At 36.2% G+C, this 16,604-nt stretch overlaps 1 protein-coding gene across 1 annotated transcript in view; it reads right to left on the reverse strand.

The window, feature by feature from the left end:
* The window catches only part of CNGB3 (cyclic nucleotide gated channel subunit beta 3), an 85,453-nt gene extending 69,067 nt beyond the window's left edge, over positions 1–16,386 (reverse strand). Inside the window, exons 1-2 of the mRNA XM_034422383.2 lie at positions 16,260–16,386; positions 9,923–10,007 (exon numbers count right to left, since the gene is read on the reverse strand). Coding sequence (XP_034278274.2) covers positions 9,923–10,007; positions 16,260–16,361 — 187 coding nt within the window. The 5' untranslated portion in view covers positions 16,362–16,386. The remainder of the gene's footprint in view (positions 1–9,922; positions 10,008–16,259) is intronic.
* Positions 16,387–16,604: the final 218 nt, after the last annotated feature.

Raw genomic sequence — 16,604 nt, forward strand, 5'->3', positions numbered from 1 at the left:
AACCATATCGGCTGTAGTCATCCACTATTGTTAGGAAGTAACGTTTTCTATAGGTAATTGAGGGACTTAATGGACCAACTAAGTCCATATGTACCAAATCAAAAATATTGTTAGTTGATCTGTTAGATTTTTTTGGTCTGGGACTGGTTTTTAGTTTGGTGGACTTACATACTGAGCATTCCAAATAATTTTCACAATTTTTTATTTTGACACCTTCTGCGTGTTCAGTCATTTTTTGTACTACAGGAAAGCTTGCATGTCCTAACTTCCTGTGTAAGATGTGAGCACACTCATCATGAATTGGTTTACCTATTTTTGGTTTCTTTTCCTTGTATGTGTTTTTGTGATCATGAGTTATTCTACACTCATCATTGTCACTGTTACTGACATTTTCATCATCTGCTTCAATACAATCTTCCATATTTGAATCAATGTTATGTAAACATCTTTCTTTAGTTATCAGATAGGGTAGACCTCCTTTTATCATTACAGTACCTACATTTGTTTTGTTCTTTTCTATAGTTGCTTTCCCCTTTGAGAAAACTATATTGATATCAGATTCTCTGCTTAATTTTATGGCACTTAGTATGTTGTGAGGTATTTCTGGGATTAATAATACCCCCTCTATTTTCCCTAGACCAGGCAAGGTCACATTTCCTTTGCCTAGTACTTGAACCTTTTCTTGATTAGCTACCTTTATCACAAACTTATCTTCTATAAATGAAGATAATATACTTTTGTTGTTGGTGGTGTGATTTGTTGCACCAGAATCAATAAGCCAATTGTTATTCTCATCCTGCTGTGTTCTGGTGCTGTCTTGTTTATTTAGCCCATTCAGTGACCCAGATTTCCTCTCTTTTGAATTTTCTCTACCCCCTCTACCTTCTTTGTAATTTGGTGGGCTTCTATATTTGTGTCTATCTGTGGAAGATTGTCTGTAATTATATTTGCTCCTATATTCTGGTCTATGTCTCTCTCTTGAGACTTTGGGGCAGTCTCTTCTACTATGTTCCCTGGATCCACAATTGTAGCATCTAAAGGCCTCATTATGTTTATCTTGAAAGACTACTTTCCTAAAAGGTTTGTGGTCTGTTTGGTTACTGGATCGATTTTTTCTTGAATTGTCTTCTGCTATCAATTTGTTAGATAGACTTTCTATGGATAAATATCCCAAATTAATGGTATCTAAGTGTGACATAAAGCTATCCCATGATGGATCAAGTGAATTGATAATAACACTTTTCATTGTTTGATCTGAAATCACTTCCCCCCTCAATTGTAGCTCAGCTCTTATTTTGTTTAGATTTATCAAATGCTCACTTATAGAAACCCCTGGTTTTACTCTAGAGGAAAAGAAATCCTTAGACATTCTTGTGGTTGTAGCTACGCTATCGCTGTGAAATAGATTAAACATGCATTGAATTATTTCTGATACAGTTAGGTTTGGTTTGATGCTATGATACATTGCAGGAGACACGCTAGATATTATTATGAAAAATGCTCTATGATGTAAACAATCTATTTTTAAAGTCCAAGGTCTTCTTGGAGGGCTAGTTATAAAGAATAGTAAATTTTCTTTCATGAAAATAACCTGAAGCTGTTGATACCACTCTTGTAAATTAATGCCATCAATTCTAAGTTTTGGGAAGTCACTGGGTAAGTTACCTACATTATTCTGTCCATTACTTACAACCTGGGGCAGTCCGTGATCTCTCAAGTGCAGGAAATTACAGAACGGCATTGGGATGCTTGCAATGAGTCTGCGCGGTTCTCTGGCCAGTTCAAGTCCTTCTGGGTCGTCTACGTAGTTTCGCACATGCGCGTTGTTCATTTCTTCTTTGGTGGCGTCGTGGAAGGTTCTCTCCCTTTCAGCTCTCTCGATCCGCTCCTCCTCAGATGAGTCGGTCTCTGGCTCGGTTTTTGGGGTTCTGGTGGTGGTGACGGTTCTTTTCTTCTTTTTGTGTGCGTTGGTATTCGATTTTGTCTGTGGTGTAGGGCGAAATCGGCATGGCTCTCTGGGCTCGGGCGTCGTCGCTTTCGAAGTCAGGATGGGAGCGTGCAGGTCTTGAGTCGCCGGTTTGATTTCTTGCTTCTTCGTAGATGTCTTGGTAATTTTCAGTCTTGGCCCAAAAGCAGCAAAAAGCGTTTTCATTGCTGATTTTACTTGAGATTTTGTTAAATCGTCTTCACTTTCTGATTTTGGATCATCTGAAGAGTTTGAGACTTCTTTCTCACTTTCTTCGTCAGATAGTGTTTTTCGCGCCAGAAATTTTGAACTGAGCGTTTTGATTGGCTCTGCTCCATTCTCTTTTGAAGTTCGTTGAAACCAAGATGGCTGCCATTCAAAATTTCGCGCGGGATCACATCTTTTCTTTTTAACAACTATTTTCTCAGTAGTCATCTCACTTACGATTTTTTGATCTTTGGGTTTTTCTTTAATGACGTTTTTCTCTCTCGCTGCTCCGCTGTTCTTCAGCATCTCCTGGAGGTCCGCGATGAGACTTTCATCATTCTTTTGGCTTTTTAGTATCTTTAATATCTCTGACCTGAGTTCGTTATTTTCTATTTCGATTTCTTTCTGGTCATTATTTTCACTCATTAGTTCTTCTTCTTCAGTGGTGTATTCTTCGGATTCTCTCGAAATCGCATTGGTGGATTCGTTGATCATCTCTTGATCAGTTTCTATTTCTTTGCTGTAGGCCCTGGTGTTGGGCCTATCTTTCTTGGACATTTTTAATTACTTATTGAGTCAATTAACCATCCTCTGCTACCAGCTTGTTGCAATATTTTCAGGATCAGATTCAATAAAGATAATAGAAGTTAAAGCTTTAAATATATTTCTTTTTAATTATGATAGGCATTCTATATTCACTGAATATTCAAGGTAGAAGCGGCGAGAATGGTGAGGGTGGCTCCTTATATATACAAGGGGTGGAGCTAGGAATGGGAGTGGTAAGTTATGAATACATTAAAGTCCAAAGAATAAGTTAACCTCTGATGTTCCATATATACATTATTTACACATTGGAGAATAAGGCATTTACATCTGACAAAACTATTCAAACTTTTCGCTACCGGTTCTCCAGAACTGGTCAGAACCTGCTGAATACCACCTCTGGATATATTATATCATATTTAACATGCAGCGGGAAACCATTTGCTATGGATAGTGGACACTTTGACCCATGGGTTCAGCAATCTCCCCAAACTTGCTATGGCCTTTACTTCCTGTTTTATCTGCACAAGTCTCTGGTGGGATTCTCTAGATAAATTGGAAGCAAGTTTTAACAGCATTCCAATTTTGACTGTTTATAATATTTCTGAAAGCTGATCAGACTATCAAAAATAAAGGAAGATTGCCATAAAAAATATTCTTGGTTCTGCTTTGCTTGCCCAAGGCTTACATGTGCCTCCTTAGGCAAAAAAAGGAATACTTTTTAAAATAACATTTCTACTTTGCCTTTGCAAGTTTGATTAGCTTCAAGAAAACATTTCAATCTTTCCTGTCCCAGTTGTTTATGAGTTCCTGGGGGATTGTGACTCACTATTTGAGAACACCTGCCTTAATGAATGTGGCGGATCGTGCAGAAGAGAGCAATGTCTTACATGACTCAGATCCAAGTCGTGAAGGCCTTTAAATTAATTACAGGATTTCACATTTGCTTTGAAAGCAAATCAATACAAACCACCATATTTTTCAGAGTAATATTAGAGTCTTTAATTACAGTGATTATATTTTCTTTCCACTTCTAAATCAAATACCTGTTTTGTATATATGAACATTGGTAATTGAGTATTTAATGCACATGTTTATTTTATAAAATGGCAAAAAAAATAATAATCAAAATTGCTTAGGCATTCTTTCGGTATAGAAAATTATGCTCTTATATCCATTCATCCATATTTAGCCCAAAATGATAAATCTAGAAAACTGTACTTCAAATATTTCATATAATATATTGAAGAAAGTATAAACATTGAATAATTTCTTACAATAAATCTCAGTCTAGCATCCTGTGTCACTTTATTTTAGTTCAGAAAGATAAAACATGTTAGCATTCATTATGTAAGTGATTCTCAGATGCTTCATTTCATTAATTTCAGATTTTTACTTGTAAATTCTTGCCTATTTTAAACAAAGACTTTGTGTACAGTGAAATCAAGATAAATCAAGATAAATGGTTTAAATAGTTAGATGACATTTTCTTCCAAAATATTCTCAACATCTTTCTATGTCATATTGTTGGAAAAATACTGTGGGAATTTACAGGTGCTCCTTGCTTAACAATCAAAATTGGGACTGGAGTCTCAGAGGTTGAATGCAGCAGTTATTAAGCAAGATACCCATGTGACTGCTTCACTCAGTGACTGTAATCTCAGCACTCCTGGTTGCTGTCATTAAGTGATCTCCCTTGTCCTTAAGTGGATGGAGTGAAAGAGCTGCCTGTTAAAGGATTTCAGCCTCTCATGGATAGGATCCCCAGGATTTAAGATCTGTTCCTGTAGCCTGCAGAAAAATTTCAGAACCCACCATCCCTTCTGCTTGTAACCGTCTCTCCGGTTTACCCATTGACTTTCTGGGGAAGCTGGCAGAGAAGATTGCAAATGGTGATTACATAATCACAGGGCCCTTGATAGCATAGCAATAGCACTTATATATTGCTTCATAGTGCTTTTACAACTCTCTCTAAGTGGTTTACAGAGTCAGCATATTGCCCCCAACAATCTGGGTCCTCATTTTACCCACCTCGGAAGGATGGAAGGCTGAGTCAACCTTGAGCCGGTGAGATTTGAACTGCCGAACTGCAGCTAGCAGTCAGCTGAAGTAGCTTGCAGTACTGCACTCTAACCATTGCGCCACCTCAGCTCTTTGATAACTTGTCATAAATGTGAACTATTTGCCAAGCATTCATAATGCAATGTTGGGTCGGCACAATGTTTTATGACAGCGGGAAGGGTTTTATGGGCCATGAAGCACCCTTTCCAAACACAACCCAATTTGGTATTTGTTTATTACATGTAAGAAAATGTTGTGACTTTTACAAAATTAAGCAATGAGACATCACAAGCAGGAGCTACAATACTGGAAAAAAATATGAAATTATATTCTTAAGCTTCCAGTCTTAATGAAAAAAATATGGAACCCTGGTCAGAAGACAGGTGAAATGCAAACAGAACATGGCTTCCCACATATTTCTTCTAATTAACTAAAAGAGATCTATCTTTCATATTTTTGCCAGTTTTATGTGCTAAACCTATATGTGCTTTTACATCATTCCCAACTGAAGAACTGGCCTGAAATGACTCTCTCAACTTCTATTCCCCATGTTAGAACGATTAAAATTATTTTTATTGTAAATACCATCCAAGAGAGTACATATCGGTTATAGATATAATTACTTGTTTGGGTAGTTGACCCAAAACAGATTTTCTTGGTTGTTGATGTGACTTTCTTTCAAGATGCTAACACTTTCATATTCACTTGACCCATTGGGTATTTTGAACTGGCTGTAAGCAGACCATGGTAAAGCTTAATTGGACACCAGAAGCTACTCTCCCTTCTTTGAAAAGACAGAGGTCAGGCCACCAAAATTTGCAATTTGTAATTGCTGTGTGCATTATCTGATGTTAAGCAGAAAGTATCTGTTACTTATTGCTTTAATTTTCACATCTACATAATTAGCAGCAGTTTCTTCTTGAAAAGAAAGTCAGGTCAGTATGGAAATGGTCGGGTAGATCTAATTTTCAGTTTTCAGTTGTCAGGCTGGGTTTTCTAATTAATCTCTCATTGTTCTCTGAATAAAATGAGTGTTCTCAAGGACTGTCTTTGTGAAAGAGTCCTAGAAAGAGCTGTATCACTAATGTATTTTTATTGCACTTAGAAATTCTGTGAAAGTCTTAAAGAGGCCATAAGCTGTTACTCCATTGACTTATTAGCGGATCCCCCAGTTTCACATCAAGTTGACTAAAGGTTGAGCCTGTTGGATAATTATCCTAATTCTTTGTCTCTAGCCAGATTTGTTGTATCTTCATTTACAATATTACAGCAGAATAACAAGGTGTTCAGGTCCATGGACATCTCTGAAGGCAGTAGTGCAGTGGTGGGTTGCTCCTGGTTTGCACCGGTTCACAAGAACCGGTAGTAAAAATTTGTAGTAGTTCTGAGAACTGGTAATAACATTGGCTGGCCATGCCCCCAAACCGGTCCCTGGCCCGGTCACCGCTCACTTACCCCGCCCACCTCATCAGAGGTTTTTTTTGTTAAAAAAAATCTTTTAAAAGCATTTTTTCTACAACCTCTTCACCCGAAAAAATGCTTTTAAAAGAAAAAAAAGCCTCTGATGATCCTGCGGCTCAGCTGGGATCATCAGAGGCTTTTCAAAGCATTTTTTCTACAACCTCTTCAGCCAAAGAGGTGGTAAAAAAATGCTTTGAAAAGCCTCTGACGATCTCAGCTGAGTTGCCTGATCGGCAGAGGCTTTTCAAAGCATTGTTTTCTGCAACCTCTTAATGTTGTAGAAAAAATGCTTTTAAAAGTAAAAAAAAAATGTTGGCCACGCCCACCCAATCACATTACCCCCCACCAAGCCACGCCTACAGAACCGGTAGTAAAAAAATTTAGAACCCACCCTTGCAGTAGTGATATCATGTGAATCATGACTTCATTACACAAAAGGTACAAATTACTCCTTTGTTTCATGACGTGATCATATACATGAAGTTATTCTGGCTTCTAAATAATATTTTCATTCAGGCTCATTCAATCTTTACAGGTTCAGCAACAAAGAAGCCTAGAAGTGAAACTTCATCAAAATAGGCACATCTCTCCCTCCACATCCCAATATTGAGGCATTTAACCATATTTGGAATAGTTTTGACTCCGTGTTGGTGTATCCTTCAAAGCTACAAAAATGAAACCCATTATGGTTTAACATTTGTCTTACTGGGACAACAAATATCTCCTTATACTTCTCTGCATTTTTTTTATTTCTTTAAGGGCTTTCCTTTAAGGAGAAAAAAGAAATAGGGTTATTAATCAAGCCTATAATGCTCTTATTTTCATGTCCTTTTATCTTTTAATGAATATCAAGGCTGGTCTGTGGGGATTGTGAATTCACTTTATTGAAGACCATAAAATCCAGACCAGCAATATTCCTGGTGATGGTTGTTTTCTGCCTGAATTCTGTAATACCTCTAGAACAGGGGTGCAAACTAAATTTCATTGAGGGCCACATTAGGGTTGTGTTTGACCTCAGGGGCGGTGTGTGTGTGGTCAGAGTGGGCATGGCTAGGGAGGAAAATGCTGGCTCAACATCACTCGTGTTGGGGGCACCTGTAATGGCTAAGTACTAAGGAAGGGCTTCCCTCAGATCCTCCCTCACTCTCATTATAATCTCCTTCCTTCCCTCCTTCCTTCCTTCCTTCCTTCCTTCCTTCCTTCCTTCCTCCCTCCCTCCCTCCCTCCCTCCCTCCCTCTCTTCCCCCTCCCTCCCTTCCTTCCTTCCTTTCTTCCTCCCTCCCTCCTTTTTCCTTCCTCTCTTTCCTTATTTTTCCTTCCTTGCTCTCTTCCCATCTTTCCTTTTTTTTTCTTTCCTCTTTCCCTTTCCTGTCCCTTCATGCTCAAATGCAAAAGGGGAAGCATTTCTCCTTTTGTTTTGCTTTTAGTTTGTTTTGCTAGCCCTCTGCCAGCAAAAACGAGCCCCTGTTTTCAGCTGCAATGGCCTCCTGCAGCCCTCTGCCAGCAAAAACAGATCCTGGGGGACTGCACATGGCCCTCCCAAGCTCTGTTTTTGCTGGCAGAAGCACTGCGGTCTGGTCCTTTGCTGCTTCCAGGGCAATCCTGCGGGCCAGATCTAAGCGCTCCGTGGGCCAGATCCGGCCCATGGGCCTTGAGTTTGACACACCTGCTGTAGAATCATAATTTTAAGCAACTGTTTTTAATAGTTCAGGGTGAGAATGAAATGTCATGTTAAAGGTGCAGTCCCACCTTTATTTTGTCAATGTCATGCTTGCTCACTGGAACATAGTAGCACATATCATAAAAAATATTGACTCCTTTCGATTTGTTGTTATATAGGTACATTCAATCAAACATTGTTCTATTCAATGTCTATGTCATTGTAATGTCTTCTACATAAGACCATTTGTGATGTGGTTTTCAGAAAATAGGCTTAGTATGTGTAGAATTTCTATATCAGCTAGAGTTGTGCTCATTTTAATTGCCTTAAAAATCATTTTTTTAAACTACAAGGTCATTTCAGGGGCAATGTAACTATACAGCATAAGCATGTTCATGCTTTTCAGCTACTCAAGAATATTAGTATAATAGCCTTCTTTCCTTCTAAGTCATTTTATATTTTATATCAGCAATTATAGTGGTCTAGTTATATAGATACTGCCTCCCTATTTTCTGAGTCCCTAAAAGGTTCATGGCTCTTCTAATTAAATATGATTGATATGCAGTGGAAAAACTGTTGCACAAGCATTGTTGTGTAGGCTAATGTAGAATACACCTCCAATATGCTTCATCTTTCTATACCAGTGATGCTAACCTTTTTGGCACTGAGTGCTGAAACTGGAGCACACGTGCTGGAGCACTGAAACCCAAAAGAGAGCTGCTGGCCAGTGCACATGCGCACGGCGGCCAGCTGTTCTTCTGGGTCCATTGTGCGCATGCACGATGGACAGCTGGTCTGGCGTGCATGCGCACCAGCCAGCTGCTCTCTTCCGGGTTCCGTTGCATGCACACGACGGAACCCGGAAGAGCAGCTGGCGATGGCATGAGTGCCCATAGAGAGGGCTCTGTGTGCCATCTCTGTCATGTGTGCCATAGGTTTGCCATCTCAGTTCTATACAGATTCATGAAGATCAAAAATAGACTGAACTTCTTTAATCAACCATATTATTTCATTAGATGATACTTTCTGTTTTTCATACTTTTTGTAGCTAGAGTTACACATTTTTGTGCTCTCTAGTATTAACTTTCTGCAGTTATATAGGGCAATTTTTAAAAATCAATTTATTACAGTCTTAGATCAGAGACTCAGAGGCTCAGTAAATATACAATTAAAAATTCTAGTATAAAATAATAAATAACAGCTAAAAACTATAATAAAATCCAGTCTGTCAATTATACATGGTCTAACTATCATACAATTACAATTCATATATAGGGTAAAATATCTAACAATTGCCTCTCCATAACAGCCTTTTTACTTGTTTGATTACTTTTTATTTTTTTTAATACTCTTAATGGTGAAACATAAAAAAGAAAATAAAGGAAAAAAACACAAAGAGGAAAATACAGAGATTATAAAGTAAAAAATAAAATAAAACAGAAAAATGTAGTGATTCAAATAAATCAAGCCTGACAAAACAAACAAACAAAAAACAAACAAATAAATATAATCTAACAAAAAATAACAATATAAAAACTAGCTTGTTTAAATTCTAATTAACAGGACAAAATCCAGATAATATATAGATGTTAAATTAATTTAATCCTTAATTTTACCCTTAATCTAAATCAAATAGCAACACATTATATCATCTTCTCTTTTTTAGCACAAGGGACTATTCAAAAATAGATAACAAACTTGTATGCTAGATCCTTTTAAAAAAAATCAAGTAAATAAGTTTCTTTCTAGTTATGTAAACTTATCTTCTTTTCCATGTCCTAAGTTTTAGAGAGCCAAGAATCTGTGAGATGATAGTTTCTATATTTTAGGAAAGTAGTTTAATATCACATTAAGAATATAATACTGAACTACAATATTTCAGAAATAATTACTTAATTGCAGTAATTGGAATCCAAGACAACAATACATTGTTTTTAGAACCTTCAAATTTCTTATAATTTGAAGGTTTTAACAAAAAAGTCACAACTTTTTTTTTTTTTTAGCTCTCAAGTTATATTACTCACTTTCTTCCTTGGGGGCTGATTGTGCCATGTTTTCTTCTTCTTTTTTCAACTTCCCATTTTCAACATCATTTTTGTTATCTTTTTCCTGCCCAAAAGATAACAGAAGTATTCAAGGTATATGCGTGGATAATAAATTTTGAATAAAATCATCATTCCAGTACATTGAACAAGTTTTTTTAAAAAAATAACCTGAAATCTATAATCTGCCTATCTATATATTTGAATATATAGAATTTACATTGCTTATTTAATTGTTTTATGCTCTCCATGAAAGTTATGAAAATGTTCACTATTGTAATCAGAAGACATTGGATTTCACAAGATTGGACCAATTCCTATACCTACTTATAAAACAAATTATTGTTTTATATTGTTTTATATTATTGTATAATAAGCAAAATTTGCTTATTTATTTTAAAACACAACTCTGGACAGCTCATAACAATAAAGTTTCCATTACCCTTTTTTTGCCTCTTATACCCATTTTCATTCTATTGCTATTTGTGTCATTAGACGTTAAATCAATTAATTAAACAAATAAAAATGAAGGGGGAAATGTAGAAACACAGAGACAAAATAAATCCAACATATTTCTTCATTTCATTGAAAACATTGATGTTTCCTATGACCTCTGCTGATAAAGAGCTTGGAAAAGATAACTGACTCCAATAAGCAAGACAGGGCCCTATTTTATTGATATATGTGAAGCATACTGTTAACCAGAAGATCAACTTTTATGCTATGTATTACAAGATAATTCAGATTTGGGTGTTTTTTTTTCTTTTTTCAATGATTGATAAGACCAACAGACTTTCTCACTGCTGTATCAATGTCACAATCAAACCAACATTTGCGATGGATTTCCTACCATTGCTTTTTAAATGCCAAGTGACTATAGAATTGAGGTAGAGGATAAAATAGAAGGATGGAAGGTGAAAAAAATATTTTATTTTCCAGTCATGTTTAGCTATAGGAGTGCTCCTTCCATATGCTAGTATTAATCCATTGTCTCAGGTGGCAGATGGCCTTTGGGTGAGGGCATCTGCCTGGCATTTCCTCTGCCTTAACTGATCTGCTGCTCTTAGCTGTGAAGAAAGTCTTCTTCCATTGCCATGACTGAAGTAAGATTAAGTGGCCATTCCACCTGTTTTCTCCATCTGGAAAGTAGAATGTGACATTTGTCCTTTGCCTCCAGCAACAAAACGCTTTAGGCTGGTCCTGTTTATCCAGCCTGAATCTTCACATTTTCTAAGGCTTCTATCAAAAGCTTTTTCTTCTCCCTTAAGGCTAACTGCACTTGGAAGAGGCAGTTGGGAGCACAAAAGAACATCAGGAAAAGTTTCAAAGTAGTGGTGGAATCCATCTTGATATTGAGAGTGGAGGCATGCCACCCCCCATCCACCCCGCTCGAAAGTGATCTCTAATGAATATAAAGGACTGGCTGGTGACAAGACATTGCTAGATTAGGCAAGGACAAAATATTTGGCCCTTTTTGATTTGGTGTTGCTTCTTAACATCATTTGAATGATAAAAATCAGCCTGATTTTTGTGGATTTGGGGAGGTAGGTTAACTCTTTTTTTTAAAAAGGCCTCATTCTTATCAATTTCATATTAGCACGACATGGAGAAAATATAGTGCTCAGAACAACATTTGGCTCTGCATGGCAGCAGCACAACTTATCATTCAAAGACTGAAGTTGGTTCAGGCTTTGGGGTCTGAAGTAACAGTCAGTATGATGAAAGATGTAGACCTTAGCTAAGGAGGGTCCACACAGGCTGTATTTGCCTCCATAGTTCCTTTCCTTCCTCTGCATCCTCTTATTTAAAATCTAATGAATAATGGCCGAGACAAAGAAACACATACAGGTTATTCAGAATAATGGACTGTAGGAAACGCTGCTAACTAATTTTAATCAAAATACAGATAACAGGGTTTAAACATTGCTGAATAAGCTACACCCACATTCCTTTTGCAGTTCCCCAATTTCCCCAGAGCAGTTTCAGACTGTTGTAAAGAACAATTTTAGCTATTGTCCATATGAAGGGAATAGAATTCATTCCCCCGCCCCCTAAAAAGATCCACTTTTTCTATATCTAGAAGCCTCGGCATTCTTTGGCTTGTCCCAGCTTTTGTTGTTAACTTTTAAATGTATTTATTTAGCAAAGCTTTTGGCCCCTGCAGCCAGAACCATTGCTGGCAGCATATAAATTCCAGCTTTATAAATCAGATTACAACAAGAGAGGAGGGGGGGAGGAGAGGGAGAGGGAGAGAGAGAGAGAGACCAAACCTTCATCATTTCATAAAATTACATGGATGGGATCTTATCTTCCTCCTTTTGGATTAGTTTTGTAATGCTATTTTTGGCTCACTCACAGGCTCCATTTGATTCCCCAGTTGCCCAAAGATGTTACATGGAGATACTTGTGTGCTCTCAAGATGAGAGACTTTGACTTATTCCATCATTACTGCTATCTCATTTGCTAGGTTTCATGGGACAGAACACTTCTATAAAGTAAGACAAATATCCAGAACACTGTTTGTTCCTTATCTGTACATTACTAAAACTCTCATTTCTGTTTGATATTTGTAACTTTTAAAAATGAAAGCTGCATCATAGGTCAAAGCTTTGTCAAGAAATGTACTTCAAATGGGCTGATTTACAGAATGTTGAGGCTCTCTACTCCCAAGAGAATAAAATTCGATGGTTTTTTTGCCCACTTTAGTGCTGTCGTGTGGCTGCTGTCAGCTGTCATCTTAGAATGCTCATTTTCAATTCTCTATGACAGATTCTCACAAGGCCAAGGGGAAGCCAGAAGGAACTGATATGATTACTGACACTCTTATGCACCTTCTCACCTGTCCACTAGCAGACTTTGCTTGTGGGAAGCTTGCAGGGAGAAGGTCAAAGGAGAAATGGTGTACTCCCTCTGTGCTTGTTCTGCACTATATACTTCCTTGCTTTCTCCCCTACCTCACAGCAGTCACTTACCTGTCTGCTGGGAAGGATAGAAGGAAGAAGGGAAATTTCTGGTGCTGACTGCCAGTTTCCTTCCAGGAAACTCAGTACAGAATAGAAAGATGGAAGTCACTCCTACTCCCACCAATTTATTTATTTTATTTTTTTTGCCTGCTTGTGGTCATTCTTTTTTCTATTTTGGGAAAGGATTTACCCTGAAGCATTTATCCAATGGGTCATGTCTTATCTAGTTTTATCTAGTTTGGTCATTTAATTGTATTTGAATATAGTATAGATTATTTAGGAAATGTTTGTGTCGCTACTGAGAATGAGTGGTGTAATAAATGTTAGCCTAAGCATTTGTATTGGTGTTAGGGTAAAATTAACATTAAACTTAATTTTCTTTGGGGCCGATGATCATATTTCCTGTGAGAGTTAACATTGGATGAATTGTTTTGTTTTGTGGTAGTCTTAGGTTTATATTATAGGTTTTATTATTTTTTGGGAATGAATACTGGGAGAAAAGAGTGGGATAAATCTTCACATTGGTATTACTTATGGTTAGAGATATGCTTGAGGTTTATGATTATATTGGGGGGGGGGCTGTAATTAGGAAATCTAACCATAAGTTTATTCTATTTGGATTGCATGCTGGTTAGTGTGTGTGTGTGTGTATAAAATACTAAAGTTTCTGGGGAAACTTATTTTTCTATGTTAAGATTTATTGTAATAGTAGTGGTAGTCTTAGGTTTATATTTTTATTTAGTGTAACATGACTGATTGATTATGTACCATCAAGTCAATGCCAGTTCTTAATGAACACATATATATTCTCCAGAATTAGTGATAAAAGGTAAATATTTTTTATTAAAATTGATGTTATTAATGAGTAAAGGGTCAGCTTTATTGAAGTTGATAATGTTTATTATCATTAATAATATAATGACATTAATAATGTTCATTAATGTTTTAATGAAATTGATAATGATAATGTTTAATGTAATGGATTGTAATGTAATTAATGGGTGAGTTTTGATGTTTTAAATCTAATTGTATGGTTAACAATAACATATAGTCAAAAACTAATTGTAGCCTTTATGTTAAATTTAACCACAATAGTCTTAGCTGTGTGTTAGTACTAAGTACTGGAGTAAGGAGTAGGGTAAAGTTAGAGCTGGGCTAGGATTTATTAAGGCCCATGGTTAAATTAATATCAGTGTTATCTTACATTTGGGAGTAAACAGGCTATCAACTGCTTTCCATACTGATGATAAACACATTTATTGGGAAGTATGCTCTCTTCCTTCCAATAAAGTTATCCTTTGCATAAAGCCTGTTTGGGATCACAGCCTTAATTAAATGATTTTAACCAAGAGAAGCAGAGTTTCCTTTGCTCACAAGGAAGCAATTAAGAGGAAGGCTCAGAGCTAACTATTTTTTTTTTTAGCTACATCCTAGTGGTACAGTTAATCAAGTCGTTTATGGTTCCTTTGGTTTGTGTAGTTGGTCTACCAGATTTACAGCAATCCAAGTTGTCTTGATTGTTAGAACAAAGGACACAAACACTACTCTTTAGCTTCTTAATAAGTTTATAAGTAGTTGAATAATCCTTTAAATTAATCTAAAGATTCCTTTAAAGCAACAATAAGGAAAGCTATTAAAAGAAGTGTTTAAACTTTGCATTATAAATCCATGAAACAGGACTGTCAGCTTCAGATCTTGAGAGCCTTTCAGATGTTTAAGACAAATTCAAATGCCATTGCACTAATTGCTTTTTCCTCAGTAACGAAAGCTTTTATGAGTACTAAAAAGTCTAGCTTCTTTTATTGAATCCGATGCAAAATATTCACTGAGTTAGACATTAAGAGCAAGGTTAAACAGCTGATAAATTATTGGCCTCCCATTTGAAATAGTTATTGCAAAATAATATCATTTCTAATACTAGAACGAATAAATTATTCGTAAATTATTTATAATATTAAAATGTTTAGGGCAAGTACATGCCTTATTTAGTACATCAACATCTCTTTTTAAAATCATACTTAATTGTATAATACCGAGTCAAATGTAACTAGCAAAAAAAATCCCCTCAATCTATCTGTTTACTTGGCTGTATCTTTATCTCACCAAGGAATAATTGATTCCAACGTATTTACAAACACAGGAAGAGCTAGAGCTTCTCTCTAATGTTCTGCTAGAGATGGGCTGCAGTATGAGTCCGAAAGCTCAGAAGACTAAACCTCTGGTCTCAGTGACCGGTCCAGATTGAATCTTGCAACAGAAAGAGTTAAAGTTTTGGGGGTTTCCCCAAACCCCCAAAACTTTAACCTTAAACTGTCTACTGTTGACCTCACCCCATTCCTAAGAGGTCTGTAAGGGGTGTGCTTAGTGCACCAGTGTGCCTACCGTCCCTGTCCTAATATTCCTTTTTACTTACTCTTTTCATGTATTCAAGTTATATTTATACTTTTACCTGTTATCTTGACAAATAAAATAAATAAATAAATAAGAGCTCCTGATTGTGATGGTTATCCATTGAATGCTATAACAGAGCATTGATTTCTTTGCTCCAGTACCTTTTGAGGCTTATAACGGTGATTTTTAATAGTCCCCCCCACTTTATCAGGTTTACATAAGTGATTTTAAATATGCTATTGATTATGGAAGCTCTTATTTGATTTCTTTGTTAAATGCTAATGCCAAGGTATTGAGAACCAATCTAGCATACAGATTACAGAAAATTCTACCAATAATTATCCATTTTCTACAGTCTGGTGTTCCAAGCGGTTAACAAGTCTTTGATAATATTAAAATATTAATTAATATTCCAAGTACACATTAAAAATAGCAAACACTAAATGCATAAGGGAAACTAACCACACTACAGGATAGCTTATGCCATAACCGCATCCAAACATATTGTACCCAAATGAAATCTAGCTAAGTAATACTAAACCTATTAAGATTTGTCAAGATTCTAATAATCACACAGATGAGGCAATTTTGTCACATTCTGTTGTTACAAAGAAATCTATGCTATTAGAAAGAATCATATGAAGTTGAATTTTCTTTATTAGATTTTAAGGCCATAGAAATCAACATTTGGAGGCAGATAGCTATATAGATAACAACAGTTATTACAACAATAATCAGTATAATGTCAACCAAGACTCTATCTGATCTCAAAGATCTTCAAACAATTTTCATTCAGTTCAGGGGAATTTATTTCTGTGTAAGTGCTATAAAATAAGCTCAACTAAAGTTGCATTCTAATTCAATTAGCAAACATGTATAAAAGTCCATGGATGATAATATCCAGTAGAAGTCTTATCCAGCAACAAATATAATGTCAACAAATGCAATCAGTTATGGAAACCTACCGGAGAAGGTTGCGATGATGGTTCTGGAGAGTTCTCGTTCACATTTTCCTCTGTTGAGTATGGTAGCACTTTAGTGAATTTTCTTTTCATTTTACTGAACATATTTGTTCACAAAGATCTATAAAATCTTTGGTCATTTGTAATTAAATGCTAGAGGCCTTTAGCTTTTCGGGGCAGTATTATTCAAACCAATTAGATGTTTAATCAGGGATTAGTTTTGCAGAGTACGTCATAATCTCCTGCAAAGACAGCCTATCCAAGTGATTGCTTTTCTTGGCATAGTTTCTTTTTCTTTTAATTGTGGCATTACTTATAGATTTATGCTGAAAATGTGCTTTGAAATTT

This window comes from Pantherophis guttatus, chromosome 3 (assembly GCF_059756535.1).
Source record: "Pantherophis guttatus breed Tessera chromosome 3, ASM5975653v1, whole genome shotgun sequence".
Classification (NCBI taxonomy): domain Eukaryota; kingdom Metazoa; phylum Chordata; class Lepidosauria; order Squamata; family Colubridae; genus Pantherophis; species Pantherophis guttatus.